General features: G+C 44.2%; 1 protein-coding gene across 1 annotated transcript in view; it reads right to left on the bottom strand.

Moving 5' to 3' along the window:
- Nucleotides 1-23,122, bottom strand: part of MMP23B (matrix metallopeptidase 23B) — an 80,150-nt gene that overhangs the window by 25,715 nt on the left and 31,313 nt on the right. Inside the window, exon 2 of the mRNA XM_068242757.1 lies at nucleotides 16,468-16,583. Within this exon, the coding sequence (XP_068098858.1) occupies nucleotides 16,468-16,583 (116 nt within the window). The remainder of the gene's footprint in view (nucleotides 1-16,467; nucleotides 16,584-23,122) is intronic.

The raw sequence follows: 23,122 nt of genomic DNA, 5'->3' as shown, positions 1-23,122 counted from the left end.
TGGACGTCAGAGTGAGCCGCGTTGTGCAGCTCACTCTAGCGTCCGTGATGCCGTGATGCCGTGATGCGTACTCTTGGACGCATGCGGCATCACGTGGTCCTGCCGGCCAATCGCCGCACAGAGTGGCCGCACCAGGAAGTAAACACTGCACGTCACAACGTGCAGTGAATATTAATAAGCCATGTGCCTAGCCGCTCTCCGCTCCTCCTCAACAAGACTGAGCATGTGCAAACAGTCTAACGCGGCTTAAGCCGCTGTAACGCTATGGTATGCTGTACTTTCGGCAGAACGTGCAGCGTTACATGTAACGCAACGTGGGCTGTGTGAACAGCCCACTTGTGTTACATTGCTGTGCGTTGGGGGAGCGTTACAGGCTGCACTAACGTGCGCCTGTAACGTCTTAGTGTGTAAGCAGCCTAAAACAGTAAACATATGTGAGGTTTACCTCGCTTACAAGCCAACGTGTGTTGTGACTAAGCACCGGTTGCATCTGGCTGAGCATGTTTGCTCCAATACAACAAATCAGGAAGCTTTCCATGGTGCTGAATATCTTCAGTTCTGTGGACAGTGGGTAAAATTGAGCATGATCCTCCCCTCTGGAGCAATACTTGCCCTATCCTTGGCTATACAATCTGGTAAGCAGCAAAGGGAAACCCACAAGCATGAGGGTTTCCCTTAACTCATATGTCAGCTCTCTCTCCAGGGTAACTTGAGGACCCTTAACCCTTTTCTGTGTTCTGTGTAGCTCTGGCTGGATAGTGTACTGGTTAAGGCTTCGGCCCTGATACATGATACCTGGGTTCAAACCTCGGCTCTTCCTGTTCAGTAAGCCTGCATCTATTCAGTGAGGAGACCTTGGGCAAGACTCCTAAACACTGCTACTGCCTATAGAGCCTGGAGCTTTGAGTCTGCCAGAAGAAAAGCACAGTATAAATGCTCTTGTCTATGAGGGAGATCAAAATAAATCTTTATTTAGGTTTGAACATTTGGTACTTTTGGTAACTAAAAAGGCTATAATTAAGCAGTGGATCTCCCCTGTCACACCTGTGCTATATATATATATGTATATGTATATGTATATGTGTATATATATATATATATATATATATATATATATGTATATGTATATATATATATATATGTATATGTATATGTATATATATGTGTATATGTATATATATGTGTATATGTATATATATATATGTGTATGTATATATATATATGTGTATATATATATATGTGTATATATATATATATGTGTATATATATATGTGTGTATATATATATATATATATTTGTATATATATATATATATATATATGTGTATATATATATATATGTATATATATATATATATATATATATATATATATATATATATATATATATATATACATACATACAGTGGCTTGCAAAAGTATTTGGCCCACTTGAAGTTTTCCACATTTTGTCACGTTATTGCCACAAACATTAATCAATTGTATTGAAATTCCATGTGAAAGACCAATACAAAGTGGTGTACACGTGAGAAGTGGAACAAAAATCATATATGATTCCTAACATTTTTTTTTACAAATAAATAACTGCAAAGAGGGGTGTGCGTAATTATTCAGCCCCCTGAGTCAATACTTTGTAGAACCACCTTTTGCTGCAATTACAGCTGCCAGTCTTTTAGGGTATGTCTCTACCAGCTTTGCGCATCTAGAGACTGAAATCCTTGCCCATTCTTCTTTGCAAAACAGCTCCAGCTCAGTCAGATTAGATGGACAGCGTTTGTGAACAGCAGTTTTCAGATCATGCCACAGATTCTCGATTGGATTTAGATCTGTACTTTGACTGGGCCATTCTAACACATGGATATGTTTTGTTTTAAACCATTCCATTGTTGACTTGGCTTTAGTTTTCCGCCACACATAGGGCTTGATTCACAAAGCGGTGCAAACTGTTTAGCACGGGTGTGCTAAACAGTTAGCACGTGAAGTGCTTTTCGCGGACTTTTGCGCGCGCAAAGTGCCGCGATCGCGTGAATCGTGGCACTTTGCGCGCGCAAAAGTCCGCGAAAAGCACTTCACGTGCTAAGCACCGCTTTGTGAATCAAGCCCATAGCGTTTTGCATTTTAGCCCAAAAGTTCCGTTTTGGTCTCATCTGACCAGAGCACCTTCTTCCACATGTTTGCTGTGTCCCCCACATGGCTTGTGGCAAACTGCAAACAGGACTTCTTATGCTTTTCTGTTAACAATGGCTTTCTTCTTGCCATTCTTCCATAAAGGCCAACTTTGTGCAGTGCACAACTAATAGTTGTCCTATAGACAGATTCCCCCACCTGAGCTGTAGATCTCTGCAGCTCGTCCAGAGTCACCATGGGCCTCTTGACTGCATTTCTGATCAGCGCTCTCCTTGTTCGGCCTCAGGTGGACGGCCTTGTCTTGGTAGGTTTACAGTTGTACCATACTCCTTCCATTTCCGAATGATCGCTTGAACAGTGCTCCTTGGGATGTTCAAGGCTTTGGAAATCTTTTTGTAGCCTAAGCCTGCTTTAAATTTCTCAATAAATTTATCCCTGACCTGTCTTGTGTGTTCTTTGGACTTCATGGTGTTGTTGCTCCCAATATTCTCTTAGACAACCTCTGAGGCCGTCACAGAGCAGCTGTATTTGTACTGACATTAGATTAGAAACAGGTGCACTGTATTTAGTCATTAGCACTCATCAGGCAATGTCTCTGGGCAACTGACTGCACTCAGACCAAAGGGGGCTGAATAATTACGCACACACCACTTTGCAGTTATTTATTTGTAAAAAAAAATGTTTGGAATCATGTATGATTTTCGTTCCACTTCTCATGTGTACACCACTTTGTATTGGTCTGTCACGTGGAATTTCAATACAATCGATTCATGTTTGTGGCAGTAATATGACAAAATGTGGAAAATTTCAAGGGCCGAATACTCTTGCAAGCCACTATATATATATATATATATATATATATATATATATATATATATATATATATATATATATATATATATATATAGTGACAGTTGGGGGGTAGCTCTTGGATCACAGCTAGCACGCAGGAGACAGAAACGTAAATGAAAGTCCAGTTTATTAAGGACTCAGCAACAAACAAATGAACAAATATGCTTTCTCAGCAAACAAAACTTAAATAAGGTTTAGGCTTACTTCAGCCTGTTGGAAGAGTCCACAGTCCATGAAAAAGTCCATTGTTTTTAAATAATCCAACTTTGGGAAAACAGGTCTTTAGGCAAAACACACAAACAGTAGCAGTCCTGTTGTTCATCAAGCTTCTGTCCAGCTAGCAGCTCACCTGCTGCATACATAACGCCCCCTTCACAGAGCACTCTTATCCTGGCCTGACTGCTCCCAAAACCAGGAATGGACTGGGGTGGAACAGGAAGGCCCATCCAATTCCTTCCCTCCTGTTCCAGAGCATCGGGACCCTGCAACCCGAACACAACAGGGCAAAGGGCGGTTGCCAAAACTACCCCGTGCTCCTTCCCCAGTCTTTCCTGCTTCCAGAAAGGATCCTTGTACAAAACAAGGGGCCACATATCTTCCATCCAGGACCCATCCCTTGAGTCCTGTAATATATATATTATTCAAAACATGTAAATCCTTTATTTTTAAGGTCTCCTCTCGGGAACAAATTATTGATATAATGACTTCCTTGAAAAATACTGAATGGTACTGAACTCAGAAACTTGGGGTGTATCTGGGAAAGCCCACAATCTAGATGACAATGTTGAAAAGATGAGGATGGGAAGTGCAGCTTGTACGAATTCAGGGAGGAGAAAGGCATCAGGATGTCAGATTAACATATGGTAGGTATTATGTTTGTATATAGTTGAGTATGGTTCTTGTTATGATTTTTATGACCAATTAAGTGATTATTTCTTCCATGTAGACGTTAGTTTTTGTGTGGACTAGCCTACTGGGTAAATGGGTGTTCACCAAGCTTCTGTCCAGCTAGCAGCTCACCTGCTGCATACATAAAGACACCACGCCCCCTTCACAGAGCACTCTTATCCTGGCCTGACTGCTCCCAAAACCAGGAATGGACAGGGGTGGAACAGGAAGGCCCACCCAATTCCTTCCCTCCTGTTCCAGAGCATCGGGACCCTGCAACCCGAACACAACAGGGCAACCGGTGGTTGCCAAAACTACCCCGTGCTCTTTCCCCAGTCTTTCCTGCTTCCAGAAAGGACCCTTGTACAAAACAAGGGGCCACATATCTTCCATCCAGGACCCATCCCTTGAGTCCTGTACATATCCCCCCTCTGCCTCAACTCCAGGGAGGTAGAGGCATTAGAGGAGTCCAAACAATGGACTCAGGAGAGGGCATCAGCATTCTGATGCAGTCTCCCAGGCCTATGCTCCACTATATATTTGAACTCTTGTAATGCAAGAAACCATCGGGTCACCCTGGCATTTGACCCCTTGTTCTGTTTCATGCATGTGAGAGGGGCATGATCAGACACCAACCGGAATCTCCTACCCAGCAGATAGTAGCGAAGAGAGTCCAAAGCCCACTTAATGGCCAAACACTCTCGCTCCACTACTGCATATTTTTTTTCAGCTGGGGTGAGTTTCCGGCTGAGAAAAATCACTGGATGCTCCTCTCCATTGACGACTTGTGACAAAACAGCCCCTAGACCCACATCTGAAGCATCGGTCTGAACTACAAATTCCCTGGAAAAATCAGGAGCTACCAGAATGTGATGTAGGCAAAGTGCAGACTTGAGTTCCCTGAAAGCCTTTTCAGCCTCAGAGTTCCACTTTATCATGACTGACTTCCTGCCTTTTGTTAGATCAGTCAAAGGGGCTGCAAGTGAGGAAAAATTTGGTATGAATCTTCTGTAATACCCGACTATGCCCAGGAATGCACGCACTTGTTTTTTTGACAAGGGCCGGGGCCAATTTTGAATGGTTTCTTTTTTTTTAACTGTGGCTTTACCATCCCTTTTCCTACCACATAGCCCAGATATCATGCCTCTTCCATCCCTATTGCACACTTTTCAGGGTTCACAGTGAACCCACCTTCCCTCAGCGAGTCTAACACTGCCTGCACTTTTGGCAAATGGGACTCCCAGTCCCTACTGAAGATGACAATATCATCCAGGTACACTGAGGTGTACCTCTGGTGGGGTCTGAGCAACTTGTCCAATGCCCTTTGGAACATGGCTGGAGCAGTTTGTAACCCAAATGGCATCCTGCAGTACTGAAAATGGCCATCGGGGGTGGAGAAAGCCGTTTTTTCTTTGGCAGACTCAGCCAACGGAATCTGCCAATACCCTTTTGTAAGATCAAGGGTAGTAATATAGCGAGCGGGGCCTAATCTTTCAATTAATTCATCTACCCGCGGCATTGGGTAGGCATCAAATTTGGAGACTTCATTAAGTTTTCGGAAATCATTGCAGAATCTGAGAGTACCGTTGGGCTTAGGTACCAACACAATTGGGCTTGACCACTCACTCTGCGATTCCTCAATGATTCCCAAATTTAGCATTTTCTTAATTTCCTCTGAGACTTCCTTCACAGACCCTTACTCCCGGCTCTGTAAAAATGTCATGTTTGATGACATTAGTGAGTCCAGGTAAGTCTGAAAACAGATCCTTATTTCTCTGCAGGAATTCTCTCACTTGTTGGGTCTGAGCTTTAGTCAAAGTGGTAGCTACCTGGATGCTGCTAGTGCTCCCTTGCGAATCAACTCGTGCACCTGCCAAAACAGCCACAGGCTCCCGATCTTTCCAGGGTTTCCATAGATTTATATGATAAACCTGGTGTACCTTATAATAAACTTCTCCAATGTTTTCAACAATTTCAAAAGGGCCTTGCCATCAAGCCAAAAACTTACTTTCCACGGTGGGAATGAGTACAGCGACTCTGTCACCAACCTGAAAGTGTCTTAGCTTCGCAGATCGATTGTACACTCTGCGCTGTGCGTCTTGAGTGTTTAACAAATGTTCTTTAACCAATGGCAGAACCCCTGAAATTCTCTTCTGCATTTGGGACACATGTTCCAACACACTTTTGTGTGGACTAACTTCACTCTCCCAGGCCTCTTTTACCACATCCAACAATCCCCGAGGTCTGCGACCGTACACCAGCTCAAACGGGGAACACCCTGTAGATGCCTGTGGAACCTCCCTAATTGCAAATAATAATGCAGGAAGTAAATAATCTCAGTTCTTTCCATCTTTTTCCACCACCCGTTTCAACATTTGTTTTAGGGTCTTATTAAAACGCTCTACAAGGCCATCTGTCTGTGGATGATAGACGGACGTATGCAGTTGTTTTATTTGGAACAACCTACAAACGTCCGCCATCACCCTCGACATAAACGGTGTGCCCTGATCGGTGAGAATTTCCTTGGGAAACCCAGTCCTTGAGAACATCTGAAAAAGTTCTCGAGCAATCGCCTTGGACGTAGCCTTTCTCAAGGGAATAGCTTCCGGGTAACGGGTGGCGTAATCAAGGATTACCAGTATGTACTGATGACCCCGAGCAGACTTTACCAAAGGGCCTACTAAATCCATAGCTATACGTTGAAATGGCACCTCCATGATGGGCAGGGGCACCAAAGGGCTACGAAAATGTGGGGCCGGAGCAGTCAACTGGCAAGTAGGACAGGTTACACAATATGTTTTTACCTCGGACTTCAAACCTGGCCAGTAAAAACGATCCATTACTCGGGCCTCAGTTTTCTCAGCCCCCAGGTGGCCTCCCAACACATCATTATGTGCCATGTCCAACACCATGTGCCTGTAAGGGTGAGGAACCAATAACTGCTCAGTCACCTCCTCGAACCTTGGCGACTCGATACAGCAGATCATTATTAAGGGCAAAATAGGGCCACTGCTCATCAGCACCAGGCTCTTGAGGAACCCCATTAACAACAGTAATTTGTTCTCGGGCACGAGTTAGAGTGGGATCCCTCATCTGTGCAGTGCCAAACTGTTCCCGTGACACCTCTAAATCAGGCTGTACCGGTTGAGAGGAGTTATCCTCATCTTCCTCCCCAATCATAACCTGTAAAGGAGAGAAATCCCCCCCTCAGAGTGCAACTCGACCTCTGTACTGGCATGTCCCCCCTTCTTTTGATCATCAAGTACATTATCAGCATTATTACAATTAAGCTTGTCACAATCATCCTCTGGCATTTCAATAATAACATCATCATTATTATGTTGTATGTTTTTCACACTGCCACCATCGACTGGAGACAGGGGGAAAACATCAGACTGTCCCCGAAACTCTGGGCGAGAAACAGTCTCCCACAGTTCCCAAAATAGGGGAAAGTCCCGTCCCACAATTACAGGATGCAGCAGATTGCTTACCACTCCAACCTCATGCTTGATGGTGCCACTGACAGTGGTGAAAGTCACAGCCACCACTGGATAGGTCCTGGTGTCCCCATGGATACACACAACCTGGAGGACTTTGGCAGCAAAACCAACCTCACCAAGTATACTGGCTCGTACCAGGGTCACCATACTTCCTGAGTCCAACAGTGCCCTGATTGGTACTTGGTTAACTGACACTATGCACTCAAACTGCCCCTGTCCAGGAATAGGGCGCACAGTGCAAACTTGATGAGCAAAGAAAGAAAGTTTCCGGAGTGCTCCACATTGCATAGGTTCCTATTGCACAGGGCATTGGGCCCTAGTGTGTCCCCAAGCATTACACCTCCAACACGGTCCAACTTGGCGGGATGTAGATGGACCAGTGAGCTTCTCCCTGGGGAAAGTGAGACTTCGTGATAAAGACAAATTTTCCTTTGGTCGGAAAACCCCGGTTTTCCCTCTGGCGGGGTTAAGCAGTTCCTCTGTAGCGGTGTACCTCTCAACCATTTCCACCAACTGTTCTGTCGTTTTTGGATCGCCATGACTCACCCATCGTTGTAGGTCAACAGGTAAGGAGCGTAGATACCGATCCACCACCACCCGCTCGACCATCTGCGGTCCCGTTAAGGCTTCAGGTTGTAGCCACTTTGTCACTAGTTGAATTAGATCAAACATCTGGGACCTGGGAGGCAAGGTGGTCTGGTAGGTCCAACCGTGTACCCGCTGAGCACGGAAAGCTGTAGTGACCCCGAGGCGTGCGAGGATTTCGGCCTTTAGCTTGTCATAGTTCACAGAATCAGCTGGAGCCAGATCATAATACGCCTTCTGGGGTTCTCCAGACAGGAAGGGGGCTGTCAGGCCTGCCCACTAATCTTTCGGCCACCCCTCCCGCTCGGCGGTCCTCTCAAAGGTAGTAAGAAACGCTTCCACATCATCAGTGGGGGTCATCTTCTGGAGGAAATGGCTGGCTCGAGTGGTTGCCTGGTTGCTATGGGCAACCGCAGCTGACTCCCTTCCTGAAGCAAGCTGCTGCACTGCCTCGGCTAGTACCTTTGCCTGTACGGCATCAGATTCTTGTAACGCCACCAGCTGGGCACCTGTGGAGCTTTGCTGAGTCGCCATTGCTGTCAGCTGCGCCTGCATGGTTTTCTGCTGAACTTGGGTGGCCTCTCTTAGGGCTGTCAGCTGGGCCTCTGTGGTCTGTTGCTGTACCACCATGCTTTGCTGTAATTGGACTGTGGCCTGGGCCAGCTGATTCAACAGTCCCTCCATCTTTGAACAAGCACTGTCTCTTTAAATGTCAGTCTTCAAAAAAAATATTTTTTTTCCTTTCTGCCGTGCTGCTTGCACGCATCCGAGCACCAGTTGTGACAGTTGGGGGGTAGCTCTGGGATCACAGCTAGCACGCAGGAGACAGAAACGTAAATGAAAGTCCAGTTTATTAAGGACTCAGCAACAAACAAATGAACAAATATGCTTTCTCAGCAAACAAAACTTAAATAAGGTTTAGGCTTACTTCAGCCTGTTGGAAGAGTCCACAGTCCATGAAAAAGTCCATTGTTTTTAAATAATCCAACTTTGGGAAAACAGGTCTTTAGGCAAAACACACAAACAGTAGCAGTCCTGTTGTTCATCAAGCTTCTGTCCAGCTAGCAGCTCACCTGCTGCATACATAAAGACACCACGCCCCCTTCACAGAGCACTCTTATCCTGGCCTGACTGCTCCCAAAACCAGGAATGGACTGGGGTGGAACAGGAAGGCCCATCCAATTCCTTCCCTCCTGTTCCAGAGCATCGGGACCCTGCAACCCGAACACAACAGGGCAAAGGGCGGTTGCCAAAACTACCCCGTGCTCCTTCCCCAGTCTTTCCTGCTTCCAGAAAGGATCCTTGTACAAAACAAGGGGCCACATATCTTCCATCCAGGACCCATCCCTTGAGTCCTGTAATATATATATATATATATATATATATATATATATATATATATATATATATATATATATATATATATATATATATATATATATATATTATTCAAAACATGTAAATCCTTTATTTTTAAGGTCTCCTCTCGGGAACAAATTATTGATGCAATGACTTCCTTGAAAAATACTGAATGGTACTGAACTCAGAAACTTGGGGTGTATCTGGGAAAGCCCACAATCTAGATGACAATGTTGAAAAGATGAGGATGGGAAGTGCAGCTTGTACGAATTCAGGGAGGAGAAAGGCATCAGGATGTCAGATTAACATATGGTAGGTATTATGTTTGTATATAGTTGAGTATGGTTCTTGTTATGATTTTTATGACCAATTAAGTGATTATTTCTTCCATGTAGACGTTAGTTTTTGTGTGGACTAGCCTACTGGGTAAATGAACCCGCTGGACCTAGGTCTCCAGATATCACACTGATTTCTAAGCACTGTATCTAATTGATCTTCTCCCTATTATAGTTTATGTGTCGCTTTGGTCTGGTTTGGTTTGTTTGTTTTTTCTTTTTTTTAAAGCATCCTGTTAAACAAAGCAGAAAAAAAACAAGAAGAGAAATGGGATACAGGACCGTTTCTTGGGCAGTGTGGGCAGGGCGACCGCCATGGGCGCAGACCGGCAAGTAGAAGAAGTGGGGCACAGGCAGAAGGACATAACCGCTAGGGAGCTGGTGATGCGTGGTGCAGCCAAATGGAAGAAGACAGAAGATTACCAGCGCAATCACCTCTCTTGGCTCCTCCTGGGCTGCCTGCGCCCAACGTCAAGTCATCATCACGTCACCACCACGTGATGACACCTGCTGTCCTGTAGCGGTACTGCAGGCTGTCAGTGCTCGGCACCCATGGAGGAGTCGGCTTGCCGGGGTTCTCTTCGCCTGTGTGTTTTCCCGGTCCCTGCTTCCTCCTGGATGAGTGACTGGCCACTAGTAAGTAGGCAGATCTACTTGTGACCTGTGGCTGTGTGACTGTCCCTAAAGAGTAAGGCCCCTTTTACACTTAATCAGTTGGTATGCGTTAGTGTGCGTTAGTATGCGTTAGTATGCCTTTTTCCATAGCAGTGCATTGGGAAGAAGATTTCAGTTAAAACGCGTTAAGTGTGGAAGGTGCCATAGGAAGACATTGGACTTACTTTAAAAATCAGTCTTCTTTCCATTTTAACTGAGAGCAACTGATTAAGTGTAAAAGGACCCTAAGGGTTCGTGAGTCCACGGGGGTGGGAGGGAAGGGGGTGCAATTTTTTACACCCTCGCCCTGGGTGCAACTTAGTCTAGAAACTGCCCTGAAGGGATACCCCTGTAAAACCATTCTTCTGTTACAAATTGTATGGGCATTGTATGTTCTTCTTTGCATGGGTACATTTATTTTCTTAACTAATATGTCAACTCAAGATAGCTATCAGAAGTAGGAGGTGGTGTCAGGTAGCGGAGGGGTGGGATACCTTCCCTTCCACACAGAGCACTGTATTTAATTCTGGAGAGCCCTAATGCTCTTCCGACAAACCTCCTAGCTGGGTGGGGTACCCAGTAATAGAAGTGAGGGGTCATGGGGTTATCTATTTTAACTTAAATCAATAAGATCAAATTAACAACCAGCATGGCTTATAATGATCATAGTTCTTCTGAGGCCATTTACACATTACTTCTAAGTGTGTAAAAATCAGCATCAATAAATACACTGTTTATCCCAGCATTTTACTATATACAGTGATGTGAAAAACTATTTGCCCCCTTCCTGATTTCTTATTCTTTTGAATGTTTGTCACACTTAAATGTTTCTGCTCATCAAAAACCGTTAACTATTAGTCAAAGATAGCATAATTGAACACAAAATGCAGTTTTAAATGACGGTTTTTATTATTTAGTGAGAAAAAAAACCTCCAAATCTACATGGCCCTGTGTGAAAAAGTGATTTCCCCCCTTGTTAAAAAATAACTTAACTGTGGTTTATCACACCTGATTTAAATTTCTGTAGTCACCCCCAGGCCTGATTACTGCCACACCTGTTTCAATCAAGAAATAATTTAAATAGGAGCTATCTGACACAGAGAAGTAGACCAAAAGCACCTAAAAAAAGCTAGACATCATGCCAAGATCCAAAGAAATTCAGGAACAAATGAGAAAACAAAAGTAATTGAGATCTATCAGTCTGGTAAAGGTTATAAAGCCATTTCTAAAGCTTTGGGACTCCAGCGAACCACAGTGAAAGCCATTATCCACAAATGGCAAAAACATGGAACAGTGATGAACCTTCCCAGGAGTGGCCGGCCGACCAAAATTACCCCAAGAACGCAGAGAAAACTCATTTGAGAGGCCACAAAAGACCCCAGGACAACATCTAAAGAACTGCAGGCCTCACTTGCCTCAATTAAGGTCAGTGTTCACGACTCCACCATAAGAAAGAGACTGGGATAAATCAGCCTGCATGGCAGATATCCAAGGCGCAAACCACTTTTAAGCAAAAAGAACATTAAGGCTCGTCTCAATTTTGCTAAAAAACATCTCAGTGATTGCCAAGACTTTTGGGAAAATACCTTGTGGACCAACGAGATAAAAGTTGAACTTTTTGGAAGGTGCGTGTCCCATTAAATCTGGTATAGAAGTAACACAAAATTTCAGCAAAAGAACATCATAGCAACAGTAAAATATGGTGGTGGTAGAGTGATGGTCTGGGGTTGGTTTGCTGCTTCAGGACCTGGAAGGCTTGCTGTGATAGATGGAACCATGAATTCTACTGTCTACCAAAAAATCCTGAAGGAGAATGTCCGGCCATCTGTTCGTCAACTCAAGCTGAAGCGATCTTGGGTGCTGCAGCAGGACAATGACCCAAAACACACCAGCAAATCCACCTCTGAATGGCTGAAGAAAAACAAAATGAAGACTTTGGAGTGGCCTAGTCAAAGTCCTGACCTGAATCCTATTGAGATGTTGTGGCATGCCCTTAAAAGGCAGTTCATGCTAGAAAACCCTCAAATAAAGCTGAATTACAACAATTCTGCAAAGATGAGTGGTCCAAAATTCCTCCAGAGTGCTGTTAAAGACTTGTTGCAAGTTATCGCAAACGCTTGATTGCAGTTATTGCTGCTAAGGGTGGCCCAACCAGTTATTAGGTTCAGGGGGCAATTTCTTTTTCACACAGGGCCATGTAGGTTTTGAGTTTTTTTTTCTCACTAAATAATAAAAACCATTATTTAAAACTGCATTTTGTGTTCAATTATTTATCTTTGACTAATAGTTAACGGTTTTTGATGAGCAGAAACATTTAAGTGTGACAAACATGCAAAAGAATAAGAAATCAGGAAGGGGGCAAAAAGTTTTTCACACCACTGTATGTAGCTTGCCAGACGCCTCTAGAGTTCTTCACTGGAACCCCCTTCTTGTCCAACCACTTTGATTGCAGCCTGACACCTTTCATGTTGATTACACACTGTTCTCTGGTTGCAGTCTTGTACCTGTGTTGGGCTTTTGCATTCAACTAACTTCTTGTTGCTGAGTTAACCTGTCTTTATAGATTTGACTTGCAGCAGGCTGGCATGTATGATGCCACTAGTCACATCAGCTACAATGGGAAACTACAAACAGACCCTGTGATTTCCTGCTTTTGCCGCTGCCAGGGTCAAGAAGTTAAAGGAGTACTGTAGGGGTAAAAAAGAGTTGAACTTACCTGGGGCTTCTAATGGTCCCCCGCAGACGTCCTGTGCCTGCGCAACCACTCACTGATGCTCCGGTCCGCACCGCTGGTTTAGGCTCTAGTGCATATGGCAGGTATTTTCTGATAACAATTTTTTGTTACTAAATGGCCTAAGCCATTTAGTAATGCTAAAAACATAATTTTGCATGCAAATTACACAAATGCATTAATATATGTACATAATTCAGTGCTATATTAATGTAAAACGATACTCTGTGAACAACTTTCACTTGGTGAAAAATTGAAGGCAGCAAAATTCTTAAAGAGAACATGAAGTGAGTAAAATTGTTTAAAATAAACACATGACGTAGCTGCAAATGAATATTACATACTAACCTTACTGTCAGTTCCTCTTAGAAGCTCACCATTTTCTTCTTACAGTGATCCCTTCCAGTTCTGACAATATTTTGTCAGAACTGAAATATACCAGTTGCTGTCAGTTATATATCAGCAGCTGTCAGTTACAACTGAATGGGCAAGGTAATGTCCATGTTTCCCTATGGCTCAAGTGGGTGATATTACAGTTTAACCGTGTGCTGACCAGGAAGCTGTTATGGGGTAATGGCCATTTTTAGAATGGAGGACGGAGAATTCCATTGATCGCAGTGGACAAACAGAGCGCAGGAAAGGAGAAGGAGATTGGGGAGTAGACTACACGGGAGGTAAGTATGACCTGTGTATGGTTATTTTGACTTTTTATTTCAAGTTCAGGTTCTCTTTAAGGAGATAGAAAAGGCATTGACAGTTCTCTGAATAAACCCCCCTGAGCAAGGCCTTTCTGATTACTACACAGGCAGAACCTAATATGTTACCTGATTCTCATTTGGGAATATTTACATTCCACATTACATTCTGAAATGTAGAGCTTGCCATACTATGTATAGTCTCCTCCATGTTATGATTATCCCACTGCATCTGCTGTGATTCATTACAGCTGCTATACCTCTCCAGATGTGGAATAACATAACTCTCCAAATACTTTTCTAAAGGGAAGGAAACACATTACACATAGCAGCTTATGTGGGATTTAAAATATATAAGAGCTGGAATGCAAATGGTCTGGGGTAAATTCAATAAGGAAAAACACATTTTTTTCATTGTATGTTAATGGCTATTACTAGTATTGGCTGGATTTGTTTTTAGCTTAAGGGCGTTGTTTCATTGTTTCATTAGCAATAGTCATGGACTCATGCCAAGTGGAAGAGTTCATGGGGGCCATAGACTTAAACTTGTCTCTTCTACCCTCAAGGACAATTGGATTTATCAGCTTCCTGTGTCACTTTCCTAAGATTTGCATTGGAGGTGACAGCTGACTACCAGGAAGGGAAACCAGACAGCAGTTCTCCAAGCTTTCAGGCATAGTTAGTGTTGGGAATGACACAGGTTAGGACAGGTGTTGGGAAGGTTCACTCAACAACCAGAGTGGGCAGCAAACAGGCATATTTAATGAACAGGAAACTAGCCAAGGTGGGCAGCCTGAGTGGCAATTGGGAATCTGGAACAAGCCAGAGTTGTGATCTAGAGAAGAAATAAAGAGATCAAAATAACAGCATGTGGTAGAGGCAAAAACAATGGAAGATGCAAACCCAGGAAAATAGGAGACAAGAAGGTAGCTGGAAAAGCCAACTGACCATTTCTATAGCCAGAGCCTCAGGGGGTCTGACTATATAAACATGAACGGGCTCCAAGCCCACGGCTTAGGCGGAACCTGGCTGCCTGGGAAAGTTTCACTGAGATAATCATCTGCACTGGATCATGTGGTTCTGAAGCAAGGAGTTAGTGAGGTGTCTTACAACAGGTGGGCCTGTTAAGGAGATGCTGTGCAAAAAATGAGCTATGTGGCTCCCAGGAGCAGAGATCCTTTGCAGAAACAGCAGCGGTAGAATGTGAGCTAGCCCTGTGCAGCAAAGTAGAGAGCAATGTTCCTGCTACTAGCAGGCAAAGTAAGGCTCCTCTTCTGCAATTCTGAACAATGTTTTAGTTCAACCAAAGAGGTTCAGGTCTGTGTCTGCTGTGGGTTTAGCCCAATAGAGAGCACTGTTCATAAGTCAGCTAGCGAGCATTGGTGAGGAGTCCTGTATTGTTGTTTGGGACCCAATGAGCTAAAAATGGATGGTTCTGAGGATTGCGTAGCAGAGTTTGGGGTTCTTGATTCAGCAGTATTGGAGCAGCACAATGCTGGTTGTGTAGCAAAGGGGTCAGAAGTACTTTGCAAATTTAAGTCCAGGTCAGCCTCAAAACAACAGTTAATTTTAGAGTAATATAAGTGACAAAAATCAATAACAAATGTATATAAATGTATGTATTTATAGAAAGAAAATGTATTGTATTATACAGTTTATTGGATTTTATATTGTTTCTCTTCGGGTGACACATCTCAAAATTCCCCATCTAAAGTCCCACTTTAAAGGACACCTGAAGTGAGAGGTATATGGAGGCTGCCATATTTATTTCCTTTTAACCACTTGAGGACCCACCCTTTACCCCCCCTTAAGGACCAGTATTGTATTATGTGATCTGTGCTGGGTGAGCTCTACAGCCCCCAGCACAGATCAGGGTGCAGGCAGAGAGATCAGATCACCCCCCTTTTTTCCCCACTAGGGGGATGATGTGCTGGGGGGGTCCGATCTCTCCTGCCTGCGTGTGGCTGGCAGGGGGGGGCACCTCAAAGCCCCCCTCCGCGGCGACATTCACCCCCCTCCCTCTCCTACCTGTCCCCCCGGTGATCGGGGCTGCACAGGACGCTATCTGTCCTGTGCAGCCTGTGACAGGACGTCCCCTGTCACATGGCGGCGATCCCCGGCCGCTGATTGGCCAGGGATCGCCGATCTGCCTTACTGCGCTGCTGCGCAGCAGCGCCGTACAATGTAAACAAAGCAGATTATTTCCGCTTGTGTTTACATTTAGCCTGCGAGCCGCCATCGGCGGCCCGCAGGCTATTCACGGAGCCCCCCGCCGTGATTTGACAGGAAGCAGCCGCTCGCGCGAGCGGCTGCTTCCTGATTAATCAGCCTGCAGCTGGCGACGCAGTACTACGTCGCTGGTCCTGCAGCTGCCACTTTGCCGACGCACGGTATAAGCGTGCGGTCGGCAAGTGGTTAAACAAAACTAGTTGCCTGGCATCCTACTGATCTTTCTGATCAGTAGTGTCTGAATCACTCACCTGAAACAAGCATGCGGATAATCCAGTAACACTTAAGACAAACACCTGATTTGCATGCTTGTTCAGGGGCTATGGCTACAAGTAACAGAGGCAGAGGATCAGCAGGATAGCCAGGCAATTTGCATGTTTTAAAAGGAAGTAAATATGGCAGCCTCCATACTGCTTTCATTTCAGGTGTCATATAAAGGATAACACTCATAATTTTGTGTCTTATTATGAGTAAAACATACATCTCCTCTGCGGACAGATAGCTGGTACATACCTGTATGTCAGATTGTAGTGGTCCCATTTCAGTAGGCCTGGAGTTAGGGTGTAACGCTTTGTCCTCAGGTGATAAGGCAGAGGCAGAGCTGGGACTGGAGCCGCCACAGAGTCTACCTTAGAGAGAGGAGAAAATGTTACAAAAGAAATGAACCAGGATAAACATTGCCATAACACGAATGTTGGCCATACAGTATGCAATCTGATTGGGCAATCTTAAAAACATCCATGTACTATGAGGACCATTAGATGGCTGCCACTGCTATATATTGTACAGGTAATAGAAAATGTGGTAAGATTGGAGAGAATTTGTACATCTGGATTACATGGTGTAAGGCAAACTTAAGTGGAGGCTGACATTTTAATGGGAAGTGTATTTAATACTCCATTTTTATCAGGTTTTTATTTTTTTTAACTAGAAATATATTACATATTACCATAAAAATGTGATATTGTCAAAGTTCCCCCTTGGTGGTTTGAATGTGAGTTCAAGATGTGAGTGTAACGATTGGTGTAGCAAACAGACATCTGGTTATTGTGTGATCTGCAGTATCACCAATAAATCAGACACTATACCTGATTATATGGTGATCTGCAGAATCACCAATAATGCAAGTATAGCTCACAAGGTAATAGCAAGTGTATAGTGCTTGGTGCAACAGTAATTCTGATTAGTTTTGGCAGAACCTCACCAGAGGAGCTGGTGGGTACTATCAGTAATGAACCTCACCAGTGACAAGGGCTCACTGGTGAGTGGAGTGGTCAGACAGATCGGTTCGGCAACAGACAGGAGGATACAGTACAAAATCGGCAGGCAAAAGGATGGAGATAATTCAGGCAGAGTCAGCAACAGGATCAGATGGGCTAAAGTACAGAATCATTTAGCGTAAGAGAAGTCAGAAGAGAGCCAGAGTCATACACAGGTAATCAAGCAATAATAACAATAGTAATAATAATTCCTAGTCTTGTGTGAAATCCCTGGTTTTCTCTCAGATCAAAGCACACCGGGAACTATCTAAGGTCTGAGTGCTCACACGAAGCATTCGCAACAGCAGACAGTTTACAAGTGATTCCCGGAGGCTTAAGAAGTGGAGGAGACCCCTCGGCCACGCCCACACCCATCAGCCAATCAGAAGTGCCGAGAGTCTCCCCTGACATCAGCCGACTGGCAGGTCAGCTGACGCACCTCCTCCCCGCATAAAGGTCCTGTCTGTGCGCGACAAAGCCACCCTATGAGCCACTGACAATCCCCTCCTCGGCGTGCTAGACGCCGGAGGGACAGGAGAAACGCCCGACAGGGAAACCGAAGCAGCTGCGGGGGCATCCTGACTGCCTGCAGCTGCATCCGCAGAGAATGTTACAGTGAGTTGCTTTGTTTCAGTACACTACATACTGTAACACCTATGCAAAGAAAAACGCCCTTATTCAATTAACTTTTTCTCTTAACTTAACTATTGAAATTTTTCGGTTTATTTCCTTGCTTACTGGTGGCTAAAGACAATTTATTGATAAGGTGTGAAAATATCACCCAGGAGAAAACTTAGGAGACAAAGTTAATTGAATATGGGCCAAAGAGAAGTCTGGGAACTTTTTTGTAATGTTTGATGTCACAGGGATAATGTACTACAAGTGAACTGGGATAATGTACTACAAGGGGAGGACACTGAATGGAAATGGCAAGCTTTTAAACTTATTCTCAATCAATATTGTAGTATGTATATCCCATATGGAAACAAAATGTCTAGGAATAAAAAAAGGCCTCTATGGATGAATAGAAAGGTTAGGGATAAAATGAAGAGGAAAAAGAATGCCTATAAGGTCCTAAAACAGGAGGGGACCGAGGCTGCACTAAGCAATTATAAGGAGTGCAATAAAAATTGTAAAAAAGAAATTAGGCTGGCAAAGATCGAAGCTGAAAATCAAATCGCTAGGGATATCAAATCTAACCCAAAAAAGTTTTACAAGTACATCAACTCAAAAAAAGAAAGGTTGACTGTATAGGACTCCTAAAGGATGAGGGTGGGAACTCAATGGTGGATGACCAAGGTAAGGCAGAGTTATTAAATGCTTTCTTTGCTTCTGTCTTCACAAAGGAAACAGCACTGTTGCAAATTACAGAGGCAGAAGAGTCTCAATCTTCTAACTGTAATATTAAATACTTAACGCAGGAAGAAGTGAAGGCAAGACTAAATAAATTAAAAATAGACAAGGCACCTGGCCTGGATGGCATGCATCCTCGGGTCCTAAGGGAATTAAGTTCAGTTATAGATAAACCCCTTTATCTTATCTTTTGTGACTCTCTTTCAACTGGCAGAGTCCCAGTGGATTGCCGTACAGCCCACGTTTTCCCATTATTTAAGAAGGGCAAAAAATCAGATCCAGGAAGTTATAGACCTGTAAGCTTAATATCAGTTGTATGCAAACTATTTGAGGGGTTACTAAGAGATACTATACATGACTTCATAGTAGAAAATAATCTTATTTCTCAGCATCAACATGGGTTTACTAAAGACAGGTCCTGTTTGACTAACATGCTCAGCTTTTATGAGGTAGTAAATGCTAATATGGATATTGGGAATGCTGTACATGTGATATACTTGGACTTTGCAAAGGCCTTCGACACTGTTTCCCACAAAAGTCTGGTGCAAAAGTTGAGGATGCAAGGACTGGGGAAGAGTCTGTGTGCATGGATAGGGAACTGGCTAATGGATAGAAAACAAAGAGCTGTGGTCAATGGATCATACTCAAAAAGGGAGGCCGTTAGCAGTGGGGTCCCACAGGGGTCTGTACTGGGTCCAGTGCTCTTCAATTTATTTATTAATGACCTAGTAGAGGCAGTAGTGAGCAATGTTGCTATTTTTGCAGATGATACAAAATTGTGCAGAATCAACTCTCAGGAAGATAGTGTCATATTGCAACAGGATCTGGATAGGATGGCTATATGGGCACATAAATGGCAGATGAAATTCAATGTTGAAAAATGTAAAGTCCATGCGAGAAAGTGAGGGGGGGTAACAATAGCCTTTAGAAGAGGTCTACCCTTTAAATGCACAAAACAAATCTCAGACCCCACAGGGCGCTATCTTCTATTGACAGGAACACTGTATGATGCCACCATCACGGTGGTGTCCTACTATGCCCCAAACAGCTTTCAGGAACACTTCCTGTCCCACTTGATTCAGGTCATAAATAGCCACTGTGAAGGGTCATTACTCATGTGTGGAGACACAAATGCAGTGTTAAACGAAGTAACCAATAGATCACGTCTCTCTCACCTGGAGGCGAACTCACAAAACCCAGTGGTCCCCAGCCCCAATGCAGTAGCAGATCTCTTTAAAGCACAAGGCCTCTTTGATGTATGGAGAGACCTTCACCCCAATACCCGTGATTACACTTTTTATTCTAATCCACACGACAGCTTCTGTAGGATAGACCATTTTTTTCTGCACCAGCCTCTTCTCCCTAACGCCCACGTGGCTAAAATTCTAACGGTAACCTGGTCGGATCATAACCCTTTAATGATCCGCCTTTCATCCTTAGTCCCAAGGAAAACCAGCTTTAGATGGAGACTGAAAGACTCCCTTCTATCAGACCAATCCACCCTAGAAAAGATTAGATCCTTCCTCACAGAATTTGCAGAAGACAATAGAGGGTCAGTACAGTCACCTATCATTTTCTGGGAAGCCTTGAAAGTCACGGTACAGGGCCGACTTATCGGGTTAGCTACCCATCTAAAAAGACAACGCATTCAGAAAGTCCAGGCCCATACCCTAAGACTGGAACAGGCAGAGGCAGAGTGGAAAACACAACCTACACCCATGCTAAAACGAGAGAGAGACTCTCTTCGAGCTCAGCTTGACTCGGTACAAACAGAAGCGGCGGAGAAATACCTCCGCTGGCAGAGAAATAAATATTATAGATGGGCGAATAAATCCCACACTCTGTTGGCAAATAAACTCAGAAATAGGATCTATAAGCCACCTTCATTAGCAGTGCGCCTATCTACTAACCAGGTAACATGCAACCCCCAGAAACGAACTCATGGTTTTCAAGAGTTCCTAAGTAACTTGTACAGTCGCCCCTCCAGGCACTCTGGCAACCCTATTAAATCTTTCCTCGATACAATTTCTCTTCCCATAATTGCAGCAGACCAAATTGAGAACCTAGACCAGGTAATTACACAAGAAGAGACCCTAGTAGCCATCAAATCTCTTAAGATTTCCAAAACCCCAGGGCCGGATGGCTACACAGGTTTGTTTTATAAGAAGTTCAGTGAGGAGTTAGCACCCCTTTTAACCTCAGTGTTCAACGAGCTCAGGAAGGGAGTTTACCCTCATGCTGATTCACTACACGCAAACAGATCCATGATCCCGAAAACAGATAAGGAACCCCTGGAACCCCATCAGTTCAGACCCATCTCACTCCTGAATATAGACCTCAAACTACTTAGTAAAATTTTAACATCACGTATAAATCTTTTCTTAGCTTCCATAATACATAAAGATCAGGTGGGATATGTCCCAGGCAGACAGGCAACCCACACTACCCTCCGAGCCTTGCAAGTGATTGAGCTGATGCATAATAGGAAAATCCCAGGACTATGTTTAGCTTTAGATATTTATAAAGCTTTCGATACCGTCTCCTGGGAGTATTTATTCAAGGTGCTGGAGAAATGGGGTTTCGGTGAGGCTTTTATGACCTGGATCAAGGTACTGTACTCTAGACTCTCAGCCAGAGTGCTTTATGCGGGTTATATGTCCGACCTCATTCCCATTGATAGAGGAACGAGACAGGGGTGCCCTTTGTCACCCATTCTGTTTATCCTGGCAATGGAACCCCTAGCCATTGCCATAAGACAGAATGATGGGATCTCAGGAGTAGAACTGGCAGGAATTACACACAAACAAAACCTGTTTGCTGATGACCTCCTGCTCTTTCTCACAAAACCTGAATCCTCAATACCTGAGTTGATGTCCCTGCTGTCAGAATTTTCTAAGGCCTCGGGACTGCAAATAAACCCAAATAAATCCCAAGCTTTGAATGTTACCTTGGTCCCAGAGTCCCGCTCCTCTCTTCAGTCTCAATACACATTTAAGTGGCACTCGGAGTACATTGAATACCTGGGTGTAAACCTAACTAGTTTGCACAAGACATTATTCAACCTGAACTACTACCCCCTGTCTCGTTCTCTCTCTAGGTGGCTCTCCCAATGATCCACATATAACCTTTCCTGGCTGGGCCGTATTAATGCGATAAAAATGACACTCTTGCCCAGGATCCTTTATTACTTCAGGATGCTAACAGTGAAGGTCCCCCCTCACTTTCTTAGAATGCTCCAAAACAAACTAGCTAAGTTCATATGGGCGAACTCTCGTCCTAGGATCTCTAAATCCATAATGCATACCCATAAAAGCACAGGAGGTCTGGGGATACCACATTTGACCAGTTATTACCAGGCATCCCAGATAGTGCATTTGATAGATCTATATAAGGGCGAGAGAATGCCCCTCTGGGCATATTTTGATATCTCAACATCATTCCTTCAATCAATTCAGACTCCAATTTGGCTTTCTAAACCTCATCTACCTACTAACCTAAGTATGGTAATGCTACACTGTTTAGCGGTTTGGGACTCAATCCGATACTCAAAAGGCCTGATGTCCCCGTCCCTTCCGCTCATGTCTTTTATTAATAATCCCTTGTTCACGCCAGGTCTGTATAACTCTTACAGCTTCAGGTGGTGGAGGGACCAGGGCCTCAAGCAAATCCAAAAACTAACAGACAGCTCAGGTGTCCTCTCCTGGGAAAGGCTAGTAGACAAATTTCAAATCCCTAATGTAGAGCGATTTCGCTACATGCAGGTGCGCCACTGGCTTATGTCCCTTCTGCCGCCCCTAACATCCTATCCGCTGATCCTAACCAGATTTGAACACTTCTGTTCCAAAGATCCCTTTTCTAAAGGGATTATATCAGTTCTCTACACCACCCTGAATGAGCCCCCTAGCCCCCCCATTCATTCGTACATGGCCCGGTGGGAGTCTGATTTGCGAGGGTCTAGGCCCAGAGAGGGATGGGAGAAGGCCTGGACTACACTTCTGAGGCTATCCATAAACCTCTCAATAGTAGAATCTGCATACAAAGTTTTCTTACGTTGGTACTGGGTCCCTACTAGACTAAAACATGTATCTAGTGCGAACTCTGGCCTCTGTTTCAGAGGATGTGGGGCCCCTGGTAACATGGTCCACACTTTTTGGTCTTGCTCAATGCTCTCCAGGTACTGGTCAAAAATTTTCAGACTCCTTCACTCCCTGTGTGGGGTCCAGATAGCAGAAGATTCCTGGGCCGCCCTTTTACTCTTCAAAATAGATTCTCTGAACAGAGACCAGCAAGCACTAGCACATTTTGTGTTTGTAGCGGCCAAGCAAAGTATTGCCCGTGCCTGGAGGACACAATTTGTCTCCTTCCTGAAAATGAAAAGAAGGGTAACCGCTTACATGGTCCAGGAAAAGATGGCAGCTACCCTGGAAGATAGGATAAACAGATATAACAGAATTTGGGAACCCTGGCGGCTATCAGAAGGTCTCACTTAAAGACTCGGGCACCCAAGACCTTGAAGGCCCTAAACAAGTATCTCATCAGGATTCGCCTTTTGACAC

Source organism: Hyperolius riggenbachi, chromosome 6, assembly GCF_040937935.1.
Source record: "Hyperolius riggenbachi isolate aHypRig1 chromosome 6, aHypRig1.pri, whole genome shotgun sequence".
Lineage (NCBI taxonomy): Eukaryota > Metazoa > Chordata > Amphibia > Anura > Hyperoliidae > Hyperolius > Hyperolius riggenbachi.
Note: the sequence above shows the minus strand (reverse complement) of the source record. Positions and strands in the feature narration are given on the sequence as shown.